Source organism: Athene cunicularia (genome assembly GCF_003259725.1).
Source record: "Athene cunicularia isolate RWA chromosome 25 unlocalized genomic scaffold, athCun1 chr25_part1, whole genome shotgun sequence".
NCBI classification, from domain to species: Eukaryota; Metazoa; Chordata; class Aves; order Strigiformes; family Strigidae; genus Athene; species Athene cunicularia.
Window position 1 is genome coordinate 89406 of NW_020799134.1, and position 22248 is coordinate 111653.

At 48.6% G+C, this 22248-nt stretch overlaps 2 protein-coding genes across 2 annotated transcripts in view; one reads left to right on the forward strand and one right to left on the reverse strand.

Annotated features, from left to right (window-relative positions):
- The first annotated feature begins 126 nt into the window (after positions 1-126).
- Positions 127-20930, forward strand: COPA (coatomer protein complex subunit alpha). The gene is made up of 32 exons (XM_026863896.1): positions 127-209; positions 728-903; positions 1355-1428; positions 1711-1791; positions 2070-2146; positions 2616-2725; positions 6622-6731; positions 7342-7441; positions 8013-8148; positions 8591-8673; positions 9194-9344; positions 9760-9826; positions 9933-10008; positions 12038-12120; positions 13113-13252; positions 14148-14233; positions 14414-14433; positions 15001-15147; positions 15431-15620; positions 15745-15840; positions 16205-16293; positions 16504-16627; positions 16920-17009; positions 17100-17209; positions 17402-17479; positions 17681-17749; positions 17971-18107; positions 18833-19019; positions 19098-19208; positions 19464-19625; positions 19723-19917; positions 20227-20930. The coding sequence occupies exons 1-32, from the start codon at positions 127-129 to the stop codon at positions 20284-20286; spliced, it is 3498 nt and encodes a 1165-aa protein (XP_026719697.1). The 3' UTR covers positions 20287-20930.
- Positions 20931-21443: 513 nt separating this feature from the next.
- The window catches only part of S100A11 (S100 calcium binding protein A11), a 2813-nt gene continuing 2008 nt past the window's right edge, over positions 21444-22248 (reverse strand). Inside the window, exons 2-3 of the mRNA XM_026863897.1 lie at positions 22001-22138; positions 21444-21724 (exon numbers count right to left, since the gene is read on the reverse strand). Of these exons, the coding sequence (XP_026719698.1) occupies positions 21581-21724; positions 22001-22138 (282 nt within the window). The 3' untranslated portion in view covers positions 21444-21580. The remainder of the gene's footprint in view (positions 21725-22000; positions 22139-22248) is intronic.

Here is a 22248-nt window from a genome sequence, read left to right on the forward strand (position 1 = left end):
GGGGCGGTACAGGCTGAATCACATAGAGATTTTGTTGCTTGTTGAGCAGCTCAGTGTCAGAGCTAAGAAAGAAGTTTACTTCCCTGTCTAGCAGTCTGGTTTACGGTCACTTTACACCCTCCAGAGATGCAAAACTCCATTTTGTCACCATCTCAGAGCCTGGTGCTGAACAGGGATGCTAGCATTAAGATTCTGGCCCAGCTGACAATGTCAGTTTTCAGGGCAGAGCGGTGGCAATGCTCTGAGGCCTCAGGACTGCCACAGCAGCACAACTGGTATTTATTTTAAGCTTCATGAGGCGAGGTGCTGTGGCTCTTCCCTTATCAGCAGGATGAGTGGATAGGAAAGAGGTGATAGATTTGCTTTCCCAATACAGTATTCCTCTGTCTGCATGTGCTTTTCTTACCCCTCCTGTTCATGCTTTACAGATTGACAGCCATTCCTTCTTCTGGAACATTGCACCTGGGGCAGAGAGCGCTGTCTCTTCTTTTGTGACCCACTTGGCTGCTGCTGAAGCCCTTCATAAAGCATCAGATGTTCATTTGCTGCAAAGGAATATAATGTTCACCTTCTTCCAAGGGGTAAGAGCCGCAGCATCGCTCCACCATTTGGCTTGTTCTAAGATAGAAAACTAGCCTTTGGCTCCCCACAAATGAACTTTTTCCCTACTCTTTGTGCGGAGTCATTTGTCTGCATCCCCACTTTGTGATTCTCTCCGCTCCCCCAGGGCTGCTCCGGGCTCTCGGTGGCGCGGAGGCCTCGCTGTCACGTCTCTCTGTGCCTCGGCAGGGCTCAGCTTCCACCCCAAGCGGCCGTGGATCCTCACCAGCCTGCACAATGGCGTCATCCAGCTGTGGGATTATCGGATGTGCACCCTTATCGACAAATTCGATGAGCACGATGGTCAGTCGGCTCAGGGGGAGGTGCTGTGGACGAAGACTGGGGTGTGAGAGGAGGAAGGGAGGCTCTGCTGAAGTTTTACTGAGGCTTCTGCTTGTTTCACTTCGGAGCCTCTCAGTTTTAGCCTGTGTTTCTTTCTGGCCACTGTTCTGGCTCTGAACATTGCTTGCACATGCATCAAGTGGGGTAGAAGCTTGAATAAACCTGTAAATAGAGATCTGAAGGGCCTGGAAGTTTTGCGATGGGTGGTTGCAGTCATTTTGCTGGAAATGGATGGGTTTGGGAATGGGATCTCAGCCTGTTAAAGTTAATTTTTGTTGTGTCTCTGAAGCTCTTAATTTGCCAAGAGCAACAGGAACGAGGAGGAGTGCAAATTGTAGTCTTTAAGTGGTACAAGGGACTGCTACGGCTGTCAGCCACCTTGCTGTGTCCAACCTGCTCTTCCTATTTGTAGGACCCGTTCGAGGTATTGATTTCCACAAACAGCAGCCTCTGTTTGTTTCTGGAGGTGACGATTACAAAATAAAGGTAAAATTGTACTCCTTGAGCTCTTGTTGTCTGAAAAGTGTCCTGTGGGGAGGAGGCATGTACAAAGAATCTGGTTAAAAGATGAGAAAGTGTTTGGGAATTTTGATTCTCCTGTTTCAGAGAGTTAACTGCAGCAAGTTGAAGTCTCTTTGTAGCTTGCATTAGAAGCGTATTTTAAAGGGGAAGAGAGAGTCTTGTAGGTGAACTGAAACGTGAGAAGGCACAAAACAATCTAGCAGGTGGTGGCACGTACTGTCATGATTCTACTTCTGTGTTGTGCAGGTCTGGAACTACAAATTGCGCCGTTGCCTCTTCACTTTGCTCGGGCACTTGGACTATATTCGCACTACCTTCTTCCACCATGTAAGCTCCTCTCGTATTACCCAGTGAGGGCTGCCTCCTCCCTTTGTGTGTGAGAGGGAATCTCTTGCTTCCCTGAATGAGGATCTTTGTTAAAGAAATTGTGCTGGACTTACTAGTGTGAGGGTGCCCCAGGTATGGTGGCAGAGGTGCAAGAGACATAAATTCCACCTTCAAGATCTTAAATGAGATTTAAAAAGGGTCGTGGGGACAGTTGGAAGATACCACGTTAGGGGAGAATGTCTGGGGTTTGGATGACTTCATATACTTTGTCTTTTTAGGAATATCCCTGGATCTTGAGTGCTTCTGATGACCAGACCATTCGGGTTTGGAACTGGCAGTCCAGAACTTGTGTTTGGTAAAATCAATGGTTGCTTTAAAAAAAAATAACTTCACGGTCTGGGTCGAGCTGTCTTCATCTGTTGTTTTCAAGCAGAAGCCTTGCTTGGTTGAAGGAATAGACCTGACAAAGATCAATTATGAATATTTTCATCAGTCTTGTCTTTTTCTTGTTTATTCTGATGCCACTAGACTCATGTGCTTAAATTCACATGTTGTTTGGTTGAAAATTTTTCGAGGTTGAAATAACACGTGTCAGTGCCAAAGCCTGTGGAGTTATCGAGAGCAGAAACCTGACCCTTGAACGCTCTCTGTAAGAACAGATATGCTCAGTGTTCAGTCACGCTAACTCCTGAGGAATAGCATTTAGCAATCCCATATCCCTCATCCTCCTTCCTGAGACCGAGCTTACCACTGTTGGTGCAAATTGGAACGTTTATTAACCTATCTTATGTTTAAATGGTATTTTTCTGTCCTTTTTGTTGTAGTGTGCTGACAGGACACAACCACTATGTGATGTGTGCCCAGTTTCACCCCTCTGAGGACCTGGTAGTGTCAGCCAGCTTGGATCAGACTGTGCGCGTTTGGGATATTTCTGGTGAGCTGCCCAGATCAAGGGGGTACCCCGTGGCAAAGCCCACTTCAAAACTGCAATTGCTGAAAGCCAAGAGAGGCAGGAAAGAGGGGTTCAGATCGGAGGGCAGGAGTAGCAGCCTGTTGACTGCAGGAACCTCAGGCAGAAAGTTAAAAATTCTCTACTGATGGGGACCTATTCCCCTCAGTTTGAAGTGGGATGCTGGGAAGAGATCTCTGGGCATCTTCTACTCCACCTTTTTACTTGAAACAAGTGTTCTGTGGCAGTAGGTGAGGTCAGCTGTAGCTTTGTGCAGCCAAAAAAACCCCCTCTGACGATGGAAATTCTGCAACCCAGTCTCCCAGTCTGATTTTGCAGCCAATATAGCAACGAATATTGCTGTCAGAAGGGAAATAACGTTGCCAGCTGATCAGCTTTGCAGCTATGCCAGACTTGTTGGAGGATTTTTAGAAATTTCTGGATCAGCTTTATCCCCTTGTAAAACTGTTGGAGGCAGCAATAAGTCATTTGTTCTGAGAGAAAGATAAAAAGGTCTCTGCTTGGATTGCAGAAAGGGTAGGGGGTTGGGTTTTGGGTGGGTTTTTTGGTTTTGGTAGCCTAGTTGGGGGTGGTGATAGGAAGATAATATTAGTAGGAATTCTTTCAGCTTTTTCACTCTGCTTGTCCGTTTCATAAAATGAAGCGTGGCTTAAAGATCAGAGCAGGAGTTGCAAGCCAAAACTCCTTTGGTTTTGATATATATTTTTTGTATACAAAATGTAACTTTGATATTTTGGCTATTTCCTAATGAACACGTAGGCCACGAGGTGCCTTAACGGAATGAAATACGATCTCTAAATGAAAAGCTAGAAATGGAGAAAATACTAGATGGAATTAAGGGACTGGTGGGAGGCAGGCGGGGGCAGTACTGGTGGTGTTATAAGATAAACTTTCTAGAGCCAGGCTTTACCCGACCTGCCGCTCTCGCCATTGCAGTTTTGGTTGGGCACGCTGCGTTATTTGTAGCACACGCTCAGACACGGCCAGCTGTGTCAACAGTAGGGGCTGGGGACAGGATATCTTGGTTATTTAAAACCTGTCCCCCTCTCTGTACTGCCAGCATGGGGAGTTTAACAGCTATTCTGCCAGGGAGCTTTGCTGCTGCATTCTCCCACAAACACTCTCTCTCAGCAGAGTTCCAGCTGCCAAATTGGTTTGGAGATAATACAGGCTTTTTTTTTTTTTTTTTTTTTTTTCCCTCAGCTGATATGTGATGAAGGGTTTTAGAGACATGCTGAATTATTGACTCAGCTGTCGCTCCAGTCAGACACGACGCTGCGAGAATACTAGTGTGGGGGAAAAAAAACCTACAGGGAGATGAGAAACGGATTCAAAATACAATTCCACTTCCCAGTTTTTCCCCCCAAAATGACTTATACCCTCAGCAGGATTCTGCTTCTAGCAGTCTCCTGGGAAGGGTTATTTCCCCATTTTATCTGATGTCTGTAGTGTACATAATCCTGGTCACAGAGAGCATGGTTTGGTGGTGAGCTTCAACTCCCATTTCTGAGTGCTGCTGTTAACTTGCAGCTTCTGCTGACATGGGTGGGAATTTTTTTCAGCAGGTTTTGGGATTATGAGCACCGGTTCTTTGATGACCTCTGTTAAATGAGTTTAAAGGTCACATTCTAAAAGCCTCCTCCCAAAACCGGTGCCCTCAGCAGAGTGTGAGACCTGGGCTGGGCACCAGAATGTGGATTTGAATTCCCATATGGGTAAGGCTCCTTGGTTTGAAACCTGCTGATAAAGGACCTTCAATGCAAACCAAATACGCTCAGAGTGAAAGGATTTGTTTCCTGCTGCTCTCCTGAGAGAGACTGTGTGAATGCAGTCAGAATAAGCTTGTTTATAGACATTACACTGCATGAATGTTTGTGTTGTGTTATTCACCCGTGCTGTGGAATGAAGTCCTTGCTCGTGATGCTGATATTAACCTGCAGAAACTACGAAATAATCTGTTTTTCTCTCTCTCTTTCTAAGTATTAACCCCCTGAGGAGTGTGTAGGTGGTCTTACGCTGATCACAGCTCTTTTGTGTGTGCTCTAACATCACACACCGACTCCTGTTTAACCTTACTCGTGGTTGGCAAATGTCTGATGCTTGGCAGGAAACTTCCTTATTCTGTCAGGGCTCTGTTTAGTCGGTCTGGGTGACCAGCTTACATGAGGATTACCTGAGGGTTTGGCCTGGCAGCATTGAGGAGCCCTGGGACTTGAGCTGAGCCTCTGTAGGCCTGGACTGCCCCTCCCTGAGCACCCTCGGTGGGGGTGTGGTGCTGGCTGGCAAAGCCCTTGGTACCACTTCAGCCTCCCTTGCGCTTCTCTAATTGCCCTCTGGCTGGGTTACAGGGAGGAACCTCAGCCCAGAACAAAAGCCTGTACCCAAGAGCCCTCTTTAGTTTCCACTGAAGAAGAGACGAGAGCAAAAGAATTTGCAAAGGACCATGTGTCTTCTTCCTTCTTTCCTAACTCACAACTTGTTGTTCACAGGTAGCATGTTGCCCCTTTACTCCGGATATTTTAATACCTGTCCTGAGTGCTCGTGTGCATGTGGAGCTGAGTCTCCTTTTCAGGTTTTTTTTTAACAGCTCTCCTCAGAATGCCTAATAGCTGCCTTTCTGCTACGAGTCCCTTCTCTGTCCCTGCTCCCTCCCCAGAGCAACACAGGAGGCTGGAGTGTTCTGTGAGTGTCCTGCCTTTCCTCTCGATTTGTGCAGTTACGCCAGAAATTTTCCACTTGTGTCCCAGTCCTGTTTCACTGGCTTGTCAAAGGCTCAAGTATTTTCTCTTCCAAAAGTCTTGTGTTTCTTCACACATCTTTTCCTGGATTATGTATGTTTAATTCCTCCTTTCTGGGGTACTTTGTGTCAGCCTTGTAGAAGTTTCTACTCAGCCATTCCAGTCCTCCACCATTACCTGGACCATCTGTATGTCTGCTGAGCATTTGTGCTTTGCTCCGAGACACTGCTTAACTTGTTGGTTTATTAGACTAACTTTGCCAGAGAGGTTGTTGAGATGCTGAGTTGTTAATCCACGAGGAGATCGAGAATCAGCATTGCAACAAGAAAATAATAATTTTTGACTTCAGTATTACTTTCTTCTTAAAATTCCCTCTTTGTTGGCATCCATACCTGTGCAATTCTGCTTTTATCCTAGACAGGTTTGTGTTTTTTGTTTTTTTTTTTAATCCTTGATAAATTTTGTGATAGCATCCTTGGGCCAAGTACTATGAAGTAGAAAAGCATATTTTAAGAGTTATGTCTTAGAGTGTTACATGTACAGTCTTTTCCCTGTGCACTGTTGAAGGAGAAGCCCTTTTTGATTCTTGGTTTCCCTACTGGGTTCTGTTGGGTTTTAATGAAGGATGACAAGATATGGGTCTAACATGGATGGCTTAGTTTTCTTCAGAATTAGGAACAAGCTTTATTTCATATAATTCTAGCTTCTGAAAGTATTTTGTTTCCAGGCAGATTGTCCAAATCCATGACCAAGCAGTCACCCAAGTGGCATGGGGGAAGGTCCCCTGAAAGGTGCAAGCTCAGACTAGCAAAGGGGTGAGCGGGGCAGAAATTGGGGTGTGTCAGTCCTTCTTTGCTGGGGTGCTGCTTGTCCCAGTGAGCTGAGGTGATCCTTCTGCGTACAGACTTCCCTTGTGGTATGTCTGATGTGAGCTCGTGCTTTTGGAGGAAGTGGAAGGGAGTCCTGGATGTCTCTCACCCTCTTTCAAGTTCCCAGTTTCCACCTGAAGATATGTGTAAACAGCACAGGAGAGCTCTCAGCTTGTTCAATCTGAAACACTGCCTTGATAATAGAATCTTTGCTTCCTCCTCCCCCGCTTCTCCTTCCTCTTTGTTTCACAAGGTCTAAGGAAGAAGAACCTGTCCCCTGGAGCTGTGGAATCGGATGTCAGGGGAATCACGGGGGTGGATTTGTTTGGGACAACAGATGCCGTTGTGAAGCACGTTCTTGAGGTACAGTGTCAACGTGCGCGTGCACTACAGGCTTTTCAGATTTATTTAATGAAATCTGTGTGAGACAAACGAACTTCTGAAAACTCAGAAAAACAGCAGAGAGCGGGGAAAAAAAAAAAAAGCTGAAACACCTGGCTCAGCTCTGTAGAGTTAATGCTCATGGAGATTATGGCATTACTTTTTTCTGAGTTTCAGATCTGAAATCTGGAGGTGTTTGCACCGTAACCAAACAGATAACGGTTTTCTCTGTACAGCCAGAAGCTCGGTTAAATAGCAGATGTTATTACCTTGTGTTACTGGAAGCGACAGAGGAGATTGTGGTAGAGACAGCCTTCTGTAACGGCTTGTTAAAGCTTGGAAGTGGTGCTGCTCTGCTGCCGAGCTTCAGCTTTGCTCTACTGGTGAAGAACAGTATCTGCAAAGCTTATTATTGCGGGCATCTATAATCTTACTGTCTGTAAGCGCTCGCCATGAGCAGCATGGAGGATAAAACCAGCGAGAGCTGTGTCTTGGCAAGCCTGCCCACAGTCTTTGTTGCTTCGTCCCTCCTTTGCTCGTTCCGTTTAGTCACCAAATTGTGTGGAGTGACTGTTTTCTTTTTTGCCTGCAGGGCCACGATCGGGGGGTGAACTGGGCTGCCTTCCACCCCACGATGCCGCTCATCGTGTCAGGAGCTGACGACCGGCAAGTGAAGATCTGGCGGATGAATGGTGAGAGGATTCTCCTGGGAACAGCCCAGGGGGAGAAGGGGGTTGAGAGTTGAGATTTATGTTTGAACATCTGTAGGCTGAACCCGGAGGTAATTTATGCTTTGCAAACGTGTCTGTATGATACAGTGGTAAGTGATCCCAAACAGCATTGGCTTTTGCAGTTTGAGGGGGGCTCAGTTCTCTACCAAACACTTCCAGCTTCTTTACATTTGCTGAGCAGAAGCTTGCAGAAGTAGAAAAACTTGACTCTGAAATTTCTTGACTATGCCCTGATGGAATAATAAGAGATGATTCGAGAGCCAGAAGCCGTCCATCAGGAACGGTTATGCTTTTGCCAGCTCAGGCCAGCTAAACTCTGTACAATTCTTAGCACCTCTTGAGTAATCTGGCTTGCCTGTTTCTCTTAGGTGAGCTGTGCTAGTGGTTAGAGAGAGAGATCAGAAATGTGAACTGCAGAGAATGGTCTAGTCACTAGTGGCCGATGCAATTTGCTTTATAATAAAGCGCCTGCTGTAGCAGAGCTTAACCAGTTTAAGCATTATTTTCCTCGTTCTTTTCCACTTCTGGTTAGAATCGAAGGCCTGGGAGGTTGACACTTGCCGGGGGCATTACAACAACGTCTCGTGTGCTGTCTTTCACCCACGGCAGGAGCTAATCCTCAGCAATTCCGAAGACAAGAGCATCCGTGTCTGGGATATGTCGAAACGGTTAGTGCTTCTCAAGCATCTGACTCAGTCTTGTGATGAAAGTTTTTTACACGTGTGAAAGACCTAACGTTTATTCGTAGGGAAACTGAACACAAGCAGTTCTTAAACCGTCGTTGCTAACGTTTGATAATTCATGAGTGAGGAGTCGTGTTTTTCACATTCTCTACCCCTTTGAGATGCACGTTGAGAGCAAGGCTTGGAGTTGTCTGAAAGCGAGTGGAAGAGGGCTGACTTGTCTAGTGATAGCGCTGCTGAAAATACATTAAATGAGAATATATTATTTGACAGAAGGCTTTGAAAGCACTGCTTGAACTCTCAGTGGACTCCTCGTGCTGAATGCTGATCTGTATGGCGACGCTTAGGATGTTCATTTTGGGAGCTGAAGTTTACAGCAAGGTTTCCATTTGGTTTATATTCCTTATTCCTTCTGTTGCCCATTCAGCACTGGTGTCCAGACTTTTCGGCGTGATCATGATCGCTTTTGGGTATTGGCTGCTCATCCCAACCTCAACCTTTTTGCTGCAGGTAAAAAAAAAGCTCCTACTCAGTGTCCATACGGGGTTTGCTTTTCTTTAGCATGCTTTGCAGAAACACACTGACTTGCAGATGCTTTTATTAAATGTATCGCAGGGAAAAGATCCTTCTTTAGTGGAACGCAGTCTCATTGTGTCAGCTGTAGTTCAAAGCTAGAAGAAGATGACCTCTGCGTTAACGAGCTAAAGGCTAAGAAGGGATGGGACAGATCCTAGGGGAACGCACGCTGGACTGTGAACTTGAAAAAAATGTGTGACAGTGAGGCAGAATGTTTCTAGAAGAATGTCAGATCTTAGATTAGGAAACCTAAAGGAGGGTGAGCCCTTAGGAAAGAAGTGACATCGCTGAATTCACACAGGCTGAGGAGTAGCAGAGGGGGCTGGCAGTCCTTGGTTGTGATTTTTGTTGGCCCTTTCTCGGTTTGAAAGGGCTTTTGGTAGCGTCACCTTCACAACGAGGCAAACCACAGGATTTAATTCGCGCGTTTGACTTCTCACGTGTCTTCCCTCAGGCCACGATGGGGGAATGATTGTGTTCAAACTGGAGCGTGAGCGCCCCGCTTACGCTGTGCACGGGAACATGCTCTATTACGTGAAGGACCGTTTCCTCCGCCAGCTTGATTTCAACAGTTCAAAAGATGTTGCTGTCATGCAGCTGAGAAGGTAGGAGGCAGGGGCTCGGCACGTTACAAGAGGTGTTGCCAGTATCTTGAATCCCTTATTAGTTTCTCACTTACAGATAGTTCGTATTATTGTATTCACATACCTCAGTTTCCACTGACTCTTCTGTCAGGTGACCTCACCAAACCTACAAGAAGTTTTTGAGGTCAGTTTTTATCTGGGCGCAGATATAATTTCTTTTTTTAACTAGTTTTAAGTTTCAAACTGAAATTTGACTCGTTTGTGAAACGCTGATGTTCTTACAGTGTTTCCGAGTGGTCTTGATTCAGGAAATTCATCAAAACTGAGCTTTTCTGGTACTCGGCATATCTCAGAAAATGAAGAGCGTTTTATCGTAAGGTGACTTTGGGAGAAATAACCGCTCTCACTTTCTCTTTTCTTCATGACTCTTCTCCAGTGGTTCCAAGTTCCCTGTGTTCAACATGTCATACAACCCCGCGGAGAACGCCGTCCTTCTCTGCACAGTAAGTTTTGCTGCATAAGGTGCTAAAGAACTTCCCACCAGGCTGGGGATATTTGTTCTGTGAAATCCTATCTCAAAATGGATTTTTTTTCCCCCCTTCTCTGCAGAGAGCCAGCAACTTGGAGAACAGTACTTATGACCTGTACACCATTCCCAAGGATGCAGACTCCCAGAATCCGGATGGTAGGCATTTCTTATTTCACATTAATCCCCGTGAGTGTTTATTACTGTGTAGCTGTCCCCTCCCCTGCTCTCCGACTCTGTGTGTGTGTGTGTGTGTGTGTGTGTGTGTGTGATATATAAAAAAAAGCTTCATTTCTCTAAGCCTCTCTCGTTGGACTCTTTCTCCGTGTTTCCCAGTGCCCCTGCAGCACACATCATTTGGCAGGCTTCCTGCTCACTATATCACACTACACTGACTTGAAAAATTCATGTTCATCCCAAACTTTTACTGCTACAAATATATATTTTATAATTTTGTTATTAGGAACTTTCCGTTTTCCCTTTCAACGCAGCAGGCAGCCTTCCTGGCTTGTCAACAGAGATGGATTTTAACCAGATATATTTTGTTCTAAGAGGTTTTATCCTCTGAAAAGTGGCTGTAAAAGTGACAGTGCCAGGGTGCCAGTAGTCATTCTTCCTCTCGGCAAATTCCAGATCAGTTTTGTGCAATTTACAAGTAAAAACGTGATTTAGGGGGAAAAAAAAAACAACATCCCACCTCTTTCTCCTAACTATGAATTCCATTTGGGATCTGAAACTCCAGCTGGTTCCTCCTGCCTCTGTCGTCACGGCAGTAAAGAGTTTGAAACGAGTGGGAGTGATGAATGAGTTGGTCTGGAATCCAGCTCACTTGTTCATAGATTTATTGATTTCTGTGGGCCTAATGAAGGGAGGATTTTTTTTTTTTTTGCTGAGTGTAGTCAGCAGGTGTATTTGAGAAGAAAAAGAGAAAGGGAGGTTTAGATTAAATGTTACTGAGACGTTCAAAGCTGACTTGTCTGGGGACAGCCAGCTTGTGACCCTTTAAATGGGGAAAGGCATTATTCTTCGAGATGAAGAAATGTCTGGGTCTTGTGAAAACCACGCACTTTTAATACATATTCAAGAACAGCATAAAATTCTACTGATTTATAGGTATCTTCAACAAGCTGCTATAAACTCAACCGATGATCTCCCAGGGCTGTGATGTAGGTATTTAACATGTGCCTTGGGGTTGTCATCCTCATGTCCTTCAGCTTATTTACCTGACCTACAAGGGAATCTAAGCTTTCTTATCACGCTTTAACAGTCTTCTGGGTAATAGATTTCAATCTTTTTTCTGCCTGATCTACAGTCAGCGTTAAAGACTTAAAGCCAGTAAAAAGGCTGAGTTGTGAAGATGCAGGGAAAAGGGTGAAGTTGCCATCAGGAAACCCCAAGCGGAGCTGGGAATTGAATTGAAATCAGACAAGTCTTCCTCGGGCCGGGTAGTAAATGAGGGGTGAGGTGGTCAGGTTTAAGTTGTTGGTTGTTAGGGTATAAATCTGCCACAGACGCTTGGTGAAACAGCACGCGAGTCCCCAGAACCACTCGTGTCGAGGAGCGGGGCTGGTGAGAAAAGGGGCTGAGGACTAAAGAAAATTTTAATTTACCAAAGCAGCAGCAGCTCTCGCTTTTCCCATCCACTGCTGCAGAAAGCCTTCCCCGCAGCAGGTCCGTGTCCTGCAGTACTGTTCTCTCTGCCACGCAGAGCTGAGCTTGTATTAGCATTTTAAAATGGGGAGAACAGCTGCGTGCTGGGGAGAGTGCAGCCTCTCTCCTCCAGCTCGTTATATCAGTTTGCAGGGGGGCGGGAGAGAGCTGGGGGGGGGCTTACACTGGAGCTGGGACCCTCGCTGCTGCCTTCGTTTGGCCGGCCAGGCTCTGCTCGTTAGCTTGACAGACGGTGCTGTCGCCTGCGATGGCCTTTTCCGCGCCAGGCAGAGGCGCTGGCGGGGCCACCAGCCACTTGTCTTGTGCCTTGGCTGGAGAGAAGGGCTGGCGCTGGCCACGCCGAGATCCAAAAGGACATGGAGGGGAGGAAACGAGTCTTGTGAATAGCCTCAGGTTAAACATGAATTAGTAGGAAGCAGCTACAACAGCCAAAACGGGATCAAACAAGACTGGCTAATGTGTTGCCGGAAGAGCCTGCCAGAGGTTTTATTCACTGCCTGTGTTTTGCTCTCCCTAGCCCCTGAAGGGAAACGTTCCTCTGGGCTAACAGCTGTGTGGGTAGCTCGTAACCGCTTTGCAGTCCTGGATCGAATGCATTCGGTAAGGGGGACAAGCTTAATAGGGTCATCTTTTTAACAGGGGACGGCGTCGTTTGGAAGCGTGCAGATGGGAAGCGGGAGGTTGGGTTACCGGAATTATTGGAGAGCTGAGTAGACTGGCAGAGCGCTGTCGGTAGAGAGTGGGCTGCAGACATGCACAAAGGAATATAATACAGCGCAAATGTAACGAGTTGAAATATTATTTAACTTCTTTGATGGTAAATCTTAGCTCAGTTGTTGGAAGCTTGCTGCAGCAGGTGAGTTCAGGCGTGAAGGCTCACCAGAGCGGTACTGTGAAGCCCAGGTCACTTTCAGAGCGCAAAAGTAATGGGGAAATGGGGAAAATACAAGTTAGATTTTTAATAAAGCTCTTTGTTCTCGCTTGTGGAGTGCAATAGGAGAAAGAAGGGGGAAAGACAATCATGGAAAGTTTTCCCTGCTGGAATGTACTTGATGTGAAGGGGAAGAGAAATCTTGCTCTTTGCCCCGTGCAGAGTATTGTATGTTTTTCTTCTTTTTTTTTTCCCAAATTTTTTTTTAAATTCAGGGTGTTTTTTGACTTAGCAAATTCAAGTTTAGTTCATGCCTATTCTGTTACTTCTCCCTGCCTTCCCCTTCTCCACTTGCCACTCTCCCCTTCTAGCTTTCTCATTTCCTTTTTCTACCTACGCTGGGTTCTCTCTCACTTTTCTCTGATTGACTTTGTTCATACACTCGTTGTAGAGAGGGCTGGCAAACTGTATCCGCCAGCTAGTAATGACAGCAGTGGGGCAGAAAAGAAAGGGTACGCTGGTTCTGCACCCTGGCAAACTTGTGGTTGGGTTTTCTGGCAGCATAAAGTCTGATCCTGCTTTGAGAAAGGCTGCAGCTCTTTATTTTGGCCTCTTGTCGCTGAGGTTCAGCTGTACAAAAATTCTGAGTTAAAATAATGCTAAATTTCTTTGTGGAATCTACCTGTCCCATGCTGTTACGTTTCCTCTCGTCACGTGGCAGATCCTAATCAAAAACCTGAAGAATGAGATCACGAAGAAGGTGCAGGTGCCAAATTGTGATGAGATTTTCTACGCTGGCACAGGGAACCTGTTACTACGAGATACAGACTCCATCACCCTCTTTGACGTGCAGCAGAAGCGGTAAGATCCAGTCTGCAGGGAGAAGTTTTCATATTGTAATCCTGCTGGCGTGTGCCCTCTGGGGACAAGTAACAGCTATTAATGCACTTCAGAATTTAGCATCAGCTGCAGGCTGCGTCAGACCGATCCAAACCACGGCTAACAACTGTTAGGAAGAGCAGAGTGTAAACATAGCCAAGGTGCAATTTATGCTGCAGGCATCGTGCCATCGATCACAGGGAGATATGTGCCATACCCCTGTAAATCCTGTGACTACAGAATGGGGTGCTGTAAAAGCGGAGAGAAATCCAAAAACCCAGACTCAGTCAAGCTGAGCTTGCCTGATGACTTATCCCTTGGGTTTTAGATCTGCTCGAAGTGCTCTTTTGGCAGCATGCTTGTGGTATACGTGTTGCTAGCCACAAAGAAATGGGCAAGGAGTTGGTGCTTTTGGCTATCTTTGAAGGCTTGAGAAGGTTCTGGATTATCTGCAGATAGATATGGTGTATGTTGATAGCTTATGTCCCAGAACTTGCCTTGTTTCCTTCCTTGTACACTTTTGTCTTTCTAGTGTTGCTGGGAAAGTTGTAAATAACTTAAGCAATGTGAATGCTGCTTGGAAATACCTCCTTTCCCTCCTTCTGTTAAATCTGTCCCTCAGAAATGTAGGTTTTGAAGTCAGTTGTCACTCAAAGATATTTGTTACTGCATAGGTATGGAGAGAGGTCGGTTTTGCTGCACTGGACTGCAGAAACACTCCGTTCTGCCTCATGATTTTACAGCCCCAGAACGGCAAAAAGGGGCTTGAGCACTTGCAAATTGGGTACAGGCTGTTGGGTGCTGGTTGTTCCCATCCAGAGATTGCTGTGGAGGGGTGGTGTTCAGCTCTCTGATGTCAGTGCTGTCCTTTTTCCAGAACTCTGGCCTCGGTGAAGATCTCCAAGGTGAAATATGTCATCTGGTCAGCTGACATGTCCCACGTAGCTCTGCTGGCTAAGCACGGTAAGTGGCGGGTGGGCGCGGTGTTTCACCTGGACTCCAGTGCACACCAGCTCCCTCCTGGCTTGGGAGCAGAGTCCCTGCTAGCCCGGCTGGCCAGAGAAACTGCTCGGTGCCACGGCTGGCAGTGAAGGTGCAGCTGAGGACGTTCACAGTGTGGGCCCTGTCATGTTGTCTCTTCAGCGAAACCCTTCCACAGGCTTGTAAAACCGAGGGCTTCTTGTACTCTTCAGAACAATCCTTGCACCTTGATAACTGGGTTCAGTTTGGGGGCCCTCACCCCAAAAAGGCCATTGAATGATTCGAGCGTGGCCAGAGAAGGGCAGCGGAGCTGGGGCAGGGTCTGGAGCACAGGTCTGCTGGGGAGCGGCTGGGGGAACTGGGGGGGTTCAGTCTGGAGAAGAGGAGGCTGAGGGGAGACCTCCTGGCCCTCTGCAACTCCCTGCCAGGAGGGGGCAGAGAGGGGGGATGAGTCTCTGCAGCCAAGGCCCCAGCGCCAGGCCCCGAGGGAATGGCCTCAAGCTGCCCAGGGCAGGGTCAGGCTGGCTCTGAGGAAGGATTTCTGTGCAGAAGGGGCTGTTGGGCGTTGGAATGGGCTGCCCAGGGCAGGCGGGGGAGTCCCCGGGATCCCTGGAGGGGTTGAAGAGTCGGGCTGAGCCAGCGCTGAGGGATCTGGGGGAGTTGGGAAGGGTCAGAGGGAGGGTCATGGTTGGGCTGGAGGAGCTTCAGGGGCTTTTCCAACCCAGATGATTCTGTGATTCTCTCTGCAGGTGCTGCACATGGTGAGGAATGCCAAGCTTGTGGGCCAGTCCATCATTGCCTACCTGCAGAAAAAGGGCTACCCAGAGGTGGCCCTGCACTTCGTCAAGGACGAGAAGACCCGTTTCAGCCTGGCACTGGAGTGTGGCAACATCGAGGTGAGGTGGCAGGTGGTGCTGTGGGAAAGGCACGTCCTCTGGGGCATCGCTTACAAACCTTTTCTCTGCGAGGAGGAGGAGTATGGGGAAGAATGGAGAATTAGTTGAGAACGGTAGAGCTGAGGATGACAACAGCCCTACCAAGGTGCAGGCCCTCAGCTGGGGGAATGATTTAGTGCAGTGATCTTTTCAATCCCACGCTTTCCTTCACGGGCATTGATATTAACTGCAGAGAAAACTGCTTTCTGCCAAGTCTTTCTAACCATGTCTATTCCCTTGTTAGATTGCTCTGGAAGCAGCTAAAGCTCTGGATGACAAGAATTGCTGGGAGAAACTGGGAGAAGTGGCATTGCTGCAGGGAAATCACCAGATTGTGGAGATGTGCTACCAACGCACCAAGAACTTCGATAGGCTCTCCTTCCTCTACCTCATCACTGGCAACCTGGAGAAGCTTCGGAAAATGATGAAAATCGGTGAGTGGTGAAGCAGAAAGAGTTGGGAGGATCCAAGTGTCGTTCCCAGAGGGAATGTGCAGCATCACAGTAGAGGCCAAGAGCTGCCAAGTTATCGTGATTTTTTTTTTTCCTTTTGATTTAGCTGAGATCCGTAAAGATATGAGTGGCCACTACCAGAATGCCTTGTATCTAGGAGACGTGGCGGAGAGAGTGAGGATCCTGAAGAACTGTGGGCAAAGTGAGTAATATCAGACTGACGTGTGTCCCTGTGGGCTGCGGAGAAGCTGGGGAGGTTGTTGGGATGAACAGTGAGTTTTGGAGGCAGATCAGTGTAATCCCTTCCCTGAGAAACTGAATCAGGTAAGCAGAAAGGAACCCGAGAGCTAGAATCCCATCCAGGAGACAAGAATCAACTCTAGAGCTTATTCAAACAGTCAGTTGTTGACTGCAAGTTTTAAACCTAATGAAAGCCCTAAAGGTGTGATTCTACGCCCTGGTATGGTGCTAATCTTCCCTTTGTGACTGTGGCTGCGGGTGCTGGTGATGTTTTCCTGCAGGAAAACAGAGAAACACGCTCTCATGTTCATTATATCTCACTGCAGAGTCCCTGGCCTATCTCACAGCTGCAACTCACGGTCTGGATGAGGAAGCTGAAAGCCTGAAGGAAACGTTCGATCCTGAAAAGGAAACGGTTAGCAAACTGACCTAATGGTTCCTGCTTCAAGAGCACCAGAGTTTGGGAGGGAGGTGGCAGTGGCAGCAACTTTCTGGGCGGGAGGAACCCTCTCCATTCCCGTCACCTCTTACCAGGATGGCAACTCTGCTGCTTGGAGGTGGGTAGGTCAAAGAATTGGATTTTCCTGATGTGGCCTTGAACTCTTTCCTTCTCCTCTCTGCTCAGATTCCAGACATTGACCACAACGCAAAGCTGCTGCAGCCTCCTGCTCCTGTCATGCCTCTGGATACCAACTGGCCGTTGCTGACTGTCTCCAAGGGTTTCTTCGAAGGAACGATTACTAGCAAAGGTATTGCTTTGTACTTGGAAAGCTGCGTTAACCCTGGCCGTGCAGAGTGCAGCTATTTGTCTCCGTGGCTCCTGAACGGTTGCTGTTAACCACAGATTTGTGTGTTACTAGCAGAGGTTGAAATCCAGCTTGGCTTTTATGCCATCTTTGGCAAATCCCTCAAATCTTTGGCCTTTTGGCACAAGGTGGGACTTGACAGTTGGAAGGGAGGGTGCTGGCCTAACGTAATTCTTTGCTTAACACCTCGCCCACTCAGTGATGAGTAAATGAAGGATCCTACCCCTTTCTGTAGGCAAAGGAGGTGCCTTGGCTGCTGATATTGATATCGACACAGTTGGCACTGAAGGCTGGGGAGAAGATGCAGAGTTGCAGCTGGATGAAGGTGGGTGAATCCCAGAGTTTTTCTTGCGGAAGTGTAAGTGTGTGCCTGCGTAAGAGCTCTGACTGTTTCCCCCCTGCCCCCTCCCTGCAGATGGCTTTGTGGATGCTGGAGAGGGCTTTGGAGAGGAAGGTCTGGGTAAAGGACAGGAAGAAGGAGGTGGATGGGAAGTCGAAGAAGATTTGGATCTTCCCCCTGAACTGGTAGGAGGCTTCCAGGAGGCTTCTTAAGTAGCCCAGCTGTAGTTACTTGGGAAGGCAATGACAGCTTGTAGTGGTAGGGGAAGCATGTGCTGGGCTTCTTCGGAGACTTGGCCATCCCAGCTGTGGCCAGCACTGATTTCATCTGGGTGCTGGAAGCTTCCACACTAATCCCAGCTCTGTGTGTTCCCCCAGGACGTTCCTGCTGGCCCAGCAGGAACAGCAGAGGATGGATTCTTCGTGCCACCCACCAAGGGCACCAGCCCAGCTCAGGTAGTGGCACAAACCTTTGATTGTCTTTCTCAAACTTTCTACTTCGGTGCTTTGGTTTTTGGGTTTGGTCCTTGTTAACCCTCGTCTGTGAGCACGACACAGGAGCTTTGTCAAGGGGAGTTAGGGGTGATGAGGGTAGGTGAGACAAACGTGTGCGTGTACATGATTCCTCTTGTATATGTTTCCCTTCTGTTCTTGTAGGTGTGGTGTAACAATTCTCAGCTTCCTGTGGACCACATTCTGGCAGGCTCCTTTGAGACAGCAATGAGAGTAAGTTTCCCCTGGAGTTCCTCGGGGAAAGATTGTGCCCTTGTCCCCCTCCACCATGTATCTTTGTCTCTGATCCAGTCTGAAGCTTTGCTTTGTGTCCATTTTGGACATTGTTCTCTCTGGCTATAAAACAAGAAGTGCTGTGAGCCTGAGTGATGTCTGTGCAGCCTTTGTACAACCCTGGACAACTTTTACTCAGCAGATCAATGTGTCTCTTTCAGCTCCTCCATGACCAGGTAGGAGTAACAAACTTTGGACCCTACAAGCAGCTGTTCCTGCAGACCTATGCCCGTGGCCGTACGACCTACCAAGCGCTGCCATCTCTCCCCACCATGTATGGATACCCACATCGTAACTGGTGAGTGATGGTGTTAGCTCTGTGCTCCTTCCCTTGGGCCGCGCACTGCCCAGACTCCTTGGCACTTGCAGCTAGAAGTATCTCTGTTGTGAAGGGAGGAACCTTCCTGTTTGCTGGAAGCAAAACCAAGGAGCGTTCTGTCTGTAATGGGGTTTTTCTGCTGCCTACTGTTAGATGTAAAGATGTTAAAGAACTGCTTTCATTTTTTATTTTTTTTTTAAAGACTAAAATCAGGGTGAGGCAGGAAACAGAAGCACAAGTTGCTGTTACCTGGAAGCAGAAGAGTCTCACTACAGCATTCCTGGGTCGGGGAGAGATGCTATGTTTTCTAGTGCTAATGCTCTGCCTCTGACAAAGCTGGTCTGAGGCATCTAGAGAACACAGGTGTGTTTTTTACAGTGGTGCCTGGAAGCCACTGTAAAAAAAAAAAAAAAAAAAAAAAAAAAAAAGAGCCAGACTTCCCAGCCTGTGCTACTGCAGAGCAAGCTGGGCCTTGTGGGTGGCAGAATTAGAGAAAGTCAGATGTCTTTTGTGCTAAGCTAATGTCAAAGAAAACCAGCGTGGCCAAACGATTTCAAAAGGTCATTTTCAAAGGTCAAAAGATTTCTGACGAGTTGCAGTCGAGCTGACAGCGTGTGTGTTCCTGCTGGCCTCTGCAGTGGTCCTCTTTGGAGTCCCCCCCGGCCCCTCTTTGGAGCCACCCAACCCCTCTTTGTTGCCCCCAGGAAAGAAGCTGGTTTGAAGAACGCCCTCCCTGCCGTTGGACTGAAACTCAACGACCTGATCCAGCGCCTGCAGCTGTGCTACCAGCTCACCACCGCTGGCAAGTTCGAGGAGGCCGTGGAGAAGTTCCGCTCCATCTTGCTCAGCGTGCCCTTGCTGGTGGTGGACAACAAGCAGGAGATCGCTGAGGTGAGAGGCAGGCTCTGTTCCCTGCAGGCCCGTGGGGCAGGAGGCCCAATGCCTGACTCTTGTCTCCCTCTCTGACAGGCCCAGCAGCTCATAGCCATTTGCCGGGAGTATATTGTGGGACTCTCGATGGAGATCGAGCGGAAGAAGCTGCCCAAAGAGACCCTGGAGCAGCAGAAGCGAATCTGTGAGGTACAGAAACTCTGTGAATTCCTTCACTGTGAAGGAGATGAGGGGGAAAATAGCCTTTGGCTTTAAAAAGGCATTTGGGACTCTTGAATTCTGCCATTTCCTCCTTCCAAGCAGATGTGGCATTGGGATTTGTTTATTTTATTTTTAAAAATTAAAAAAAATTAATTTTTTTATTACCTGGGAGGGCTTTCTTGCAGCATTTTCAGTTCTCCCCGTGTGTGGCAGTGACTGTGTCCCTCCTTCTCCCTACTGCAGATGGCTGCCTATTTCACCCACTCCAACCTGCAGCCCGTCCACATGATCTTGGTGCTGCGTACTGCTCTCAACCTCTTTTTCAAACTCAAAAACTTCAAGACAGCTGCTACTTTTGCCCGTCGGCTGCTGGAACTGGGTCCAAAGCCTGAGGTGGCCCAGCAGGTACGTCTGTGAGGTGCAGGGTGGGGGCTACCTGCTGTGGGCAGACCCCCTTTGGCCTGTTCCCTAGCTGCCCCTCGACGTGGCTGCTTTTTTGCAGACTCGCAAGATCTTGTCAGCCTGTGAGAAGAATCCCACAGACACCTACCAGCTCAACTATGACATGCACAACCCCTTTGACATCTGCGCTGCCTCTTACCGACCCATTTATCGTGGCAAACCCGTGGAGAAGTGTCCGCTCAGCGGCGCCTGCTACTGCCCTGAGTTCCACGGGCAGATCTGCCGTGTCACTACGGTAAGGGAGGCTCTATCTGTAACCCCCCCGCTCCTCACCTGTGATGTTCCCCTTGAGAATCCCCTCCAGCAGCTTCCCCCGTGCTTGCCCCTAACTTAGCACAGGTTTTGGGTCAAGCTGAGTGTTGGAGGACTTGGCATGTGAGGTGGAAGGGTGGGGGAGTTGTGAAATATTGTGGAGTTTAAACGCTGCCTTCAGGGACCGACAGGCAGCGTGTGTTCTAGAGAACCTTCTAGGCGCCGAACGCTGCCTGCGGGGTTGGGCTGTCGAGTTGTTCCAAGCGTTAATCATCTCCCTTTTATTCCTCAGGTGACGGAGATCGGCAAAGATGTCATCGGGCTGCGCATCAGCCCCCTCCAGTTCCGTTAGGGCACCCTGCCCCGGGGGGGTGTGAGATGGGAGGGAAACGGGCCCGTTTCACAGCCCAGGCTCGAACCTTGCGCCTCCCACCATTCCAGCTGTTAGTCTGTAGTCCCTTCACCGTAGCTGTGCCTGTGCGGTGTCTCGCCTGCTCTTCCCCACCCAGGAATGCTGTGGTGAGACTCTTCTGCTTCCAAGTAGCAGCAACTTGTGCTTTTCTTTCCTGATCCAACTGATGGGAAGTTTCTCTGGGCCGTTGTCTCAAGGCAGATCTTTTCCAGAGGGCAAAGGGTGGCTCTTGCCGAGCCCTGGTGACCACACAGTTCGTTCAGGAGAAAACTCCTTGAGCTGCCTCTTCCATCCTTCAGCGCTGGGCTCCTGAGAGAAGAGCCCTGAGCCCCTCCTGCATCCTGGGCAGCAAGAAGAGCCGTGCCTGGCTCTGGCAGGAACGTCGCCCTGTCTGGCTGCGGGGCCAGCACAGAGCCTGTCCCGACTCGTGGGCAGCTCCACCAACCCCCCCCCCAACCCCTTGGAAGTGGCAGAAGAGCAGCTCAGCATTCAAGTAATAGTGTTGACTTTTTGTTTTGTTGTCCTGGCAACGCTTCTCAAAATAATCAGCTTCTCTCATGAATAAAGTAAACTGACCATCTTGATCTTCCTGTTTTGTAGCTCAGTTGGTCTTACTGGGGTAGAAGAGAGAAGAGGTTTAATTTCCTCTTTTCACCTTCTCCCCCAGTCCCTCTTAAGCTACCAGACGTGGAGGGTTTTGAAGTTTCCAGAAAATGGAGGCTGTAGTCCTGAAATAATTTATCAGGCTGACAGGAGCTGCTTCTGCTAATTATAGTTAATTATATAGTTAATATATAACTGCTGTTGCCAGTGCTTGAATTATCCTTCTTGGTAATGCTCCTGTCTTTGCATCTACCTTGCGTAGTTGTACCCTTTAGTATCACTGTAGTTAAAAAAAAAAAAAAAAAAAAAAAAGGTACCACTTTCCCCGTGGTACTTAAGAGGCTGGAGGATCTTCGGGCAGTGACAAGGATGAGAAAATGCGTCCGTGGGGAAGCAGAGGGCAGGACCTGGAGCTCCTGCTCCCCCTCTGGCTGGACTGCTTTCCTAGGCCTTCCTCCTTGCTCGGGATGCTGAAATAAAACCATGCCTTACGCTAGGATTTGAAGCCTTTTATTTTATACATAAAAATGAGGCAGGGGGAGGTCCCCATCGTGGAGGCACTGCTTCCAGTTTTGCATCGCTCTTGTTCGAGGAATGTTCACGGCGGGGGGGGGAGACGCAGCAGCCAGGACTAGGGGGCCTTAACAATCAGGCTATCGTGGCAGGCCACCGCGATGCCCCCGATGAGGTTCAGGAACTCCTGGAAGTCCAGTTGCCCATCGCTATTCAAATCCAGTTTCTTCATCATCCTGTCCACGACCCCTGGCTTCTGGTTCTGCGAAAGACCAAAGAGAGGGGAATCGGTGTCTGCCTCGAGGCAGAGGTGCCCCTCGCTGAGCACCCCCAGCCCCAGGCGATGGACCTGCCGCTGCCCAGTTTGGTGCAGAGGGAGGTGGAATTCAGCCAGGCCAAGGTTTGTCAGGCCACGCTCCGGCTCCTGAGGCGAGCGAGCTCTTCCCAGTGCCCACCCCGCCGTGCCTGCGGGGCCAGAGGCTTGAACCGCCGTCCCCCATGCTCTGGGGGAGCCTCTTTTGGCCCGGATTTCACTCACCTTCGTGAAGGCGGCCAGCTCCGTGTTCATGAAGGCCAGGAACTCCCTCTTGGAGAGCTTGCAGCTGTCGCCTTCGCGCCCCGCGTACCGCTGGAACACGGCCAGCAGCGACTCGATGCAGCGCTCCGTCTCCGTGGGCTGCGGGAGCAAGAGCACGCTCAGGTCAGCGCTGCGGGGAGCTCTGGCCTCCCAGAAGAACAGCCTGGCTCTGTTCCTTGGAGGAAGGCTGGGCTTGGGGGGGGGGGGGG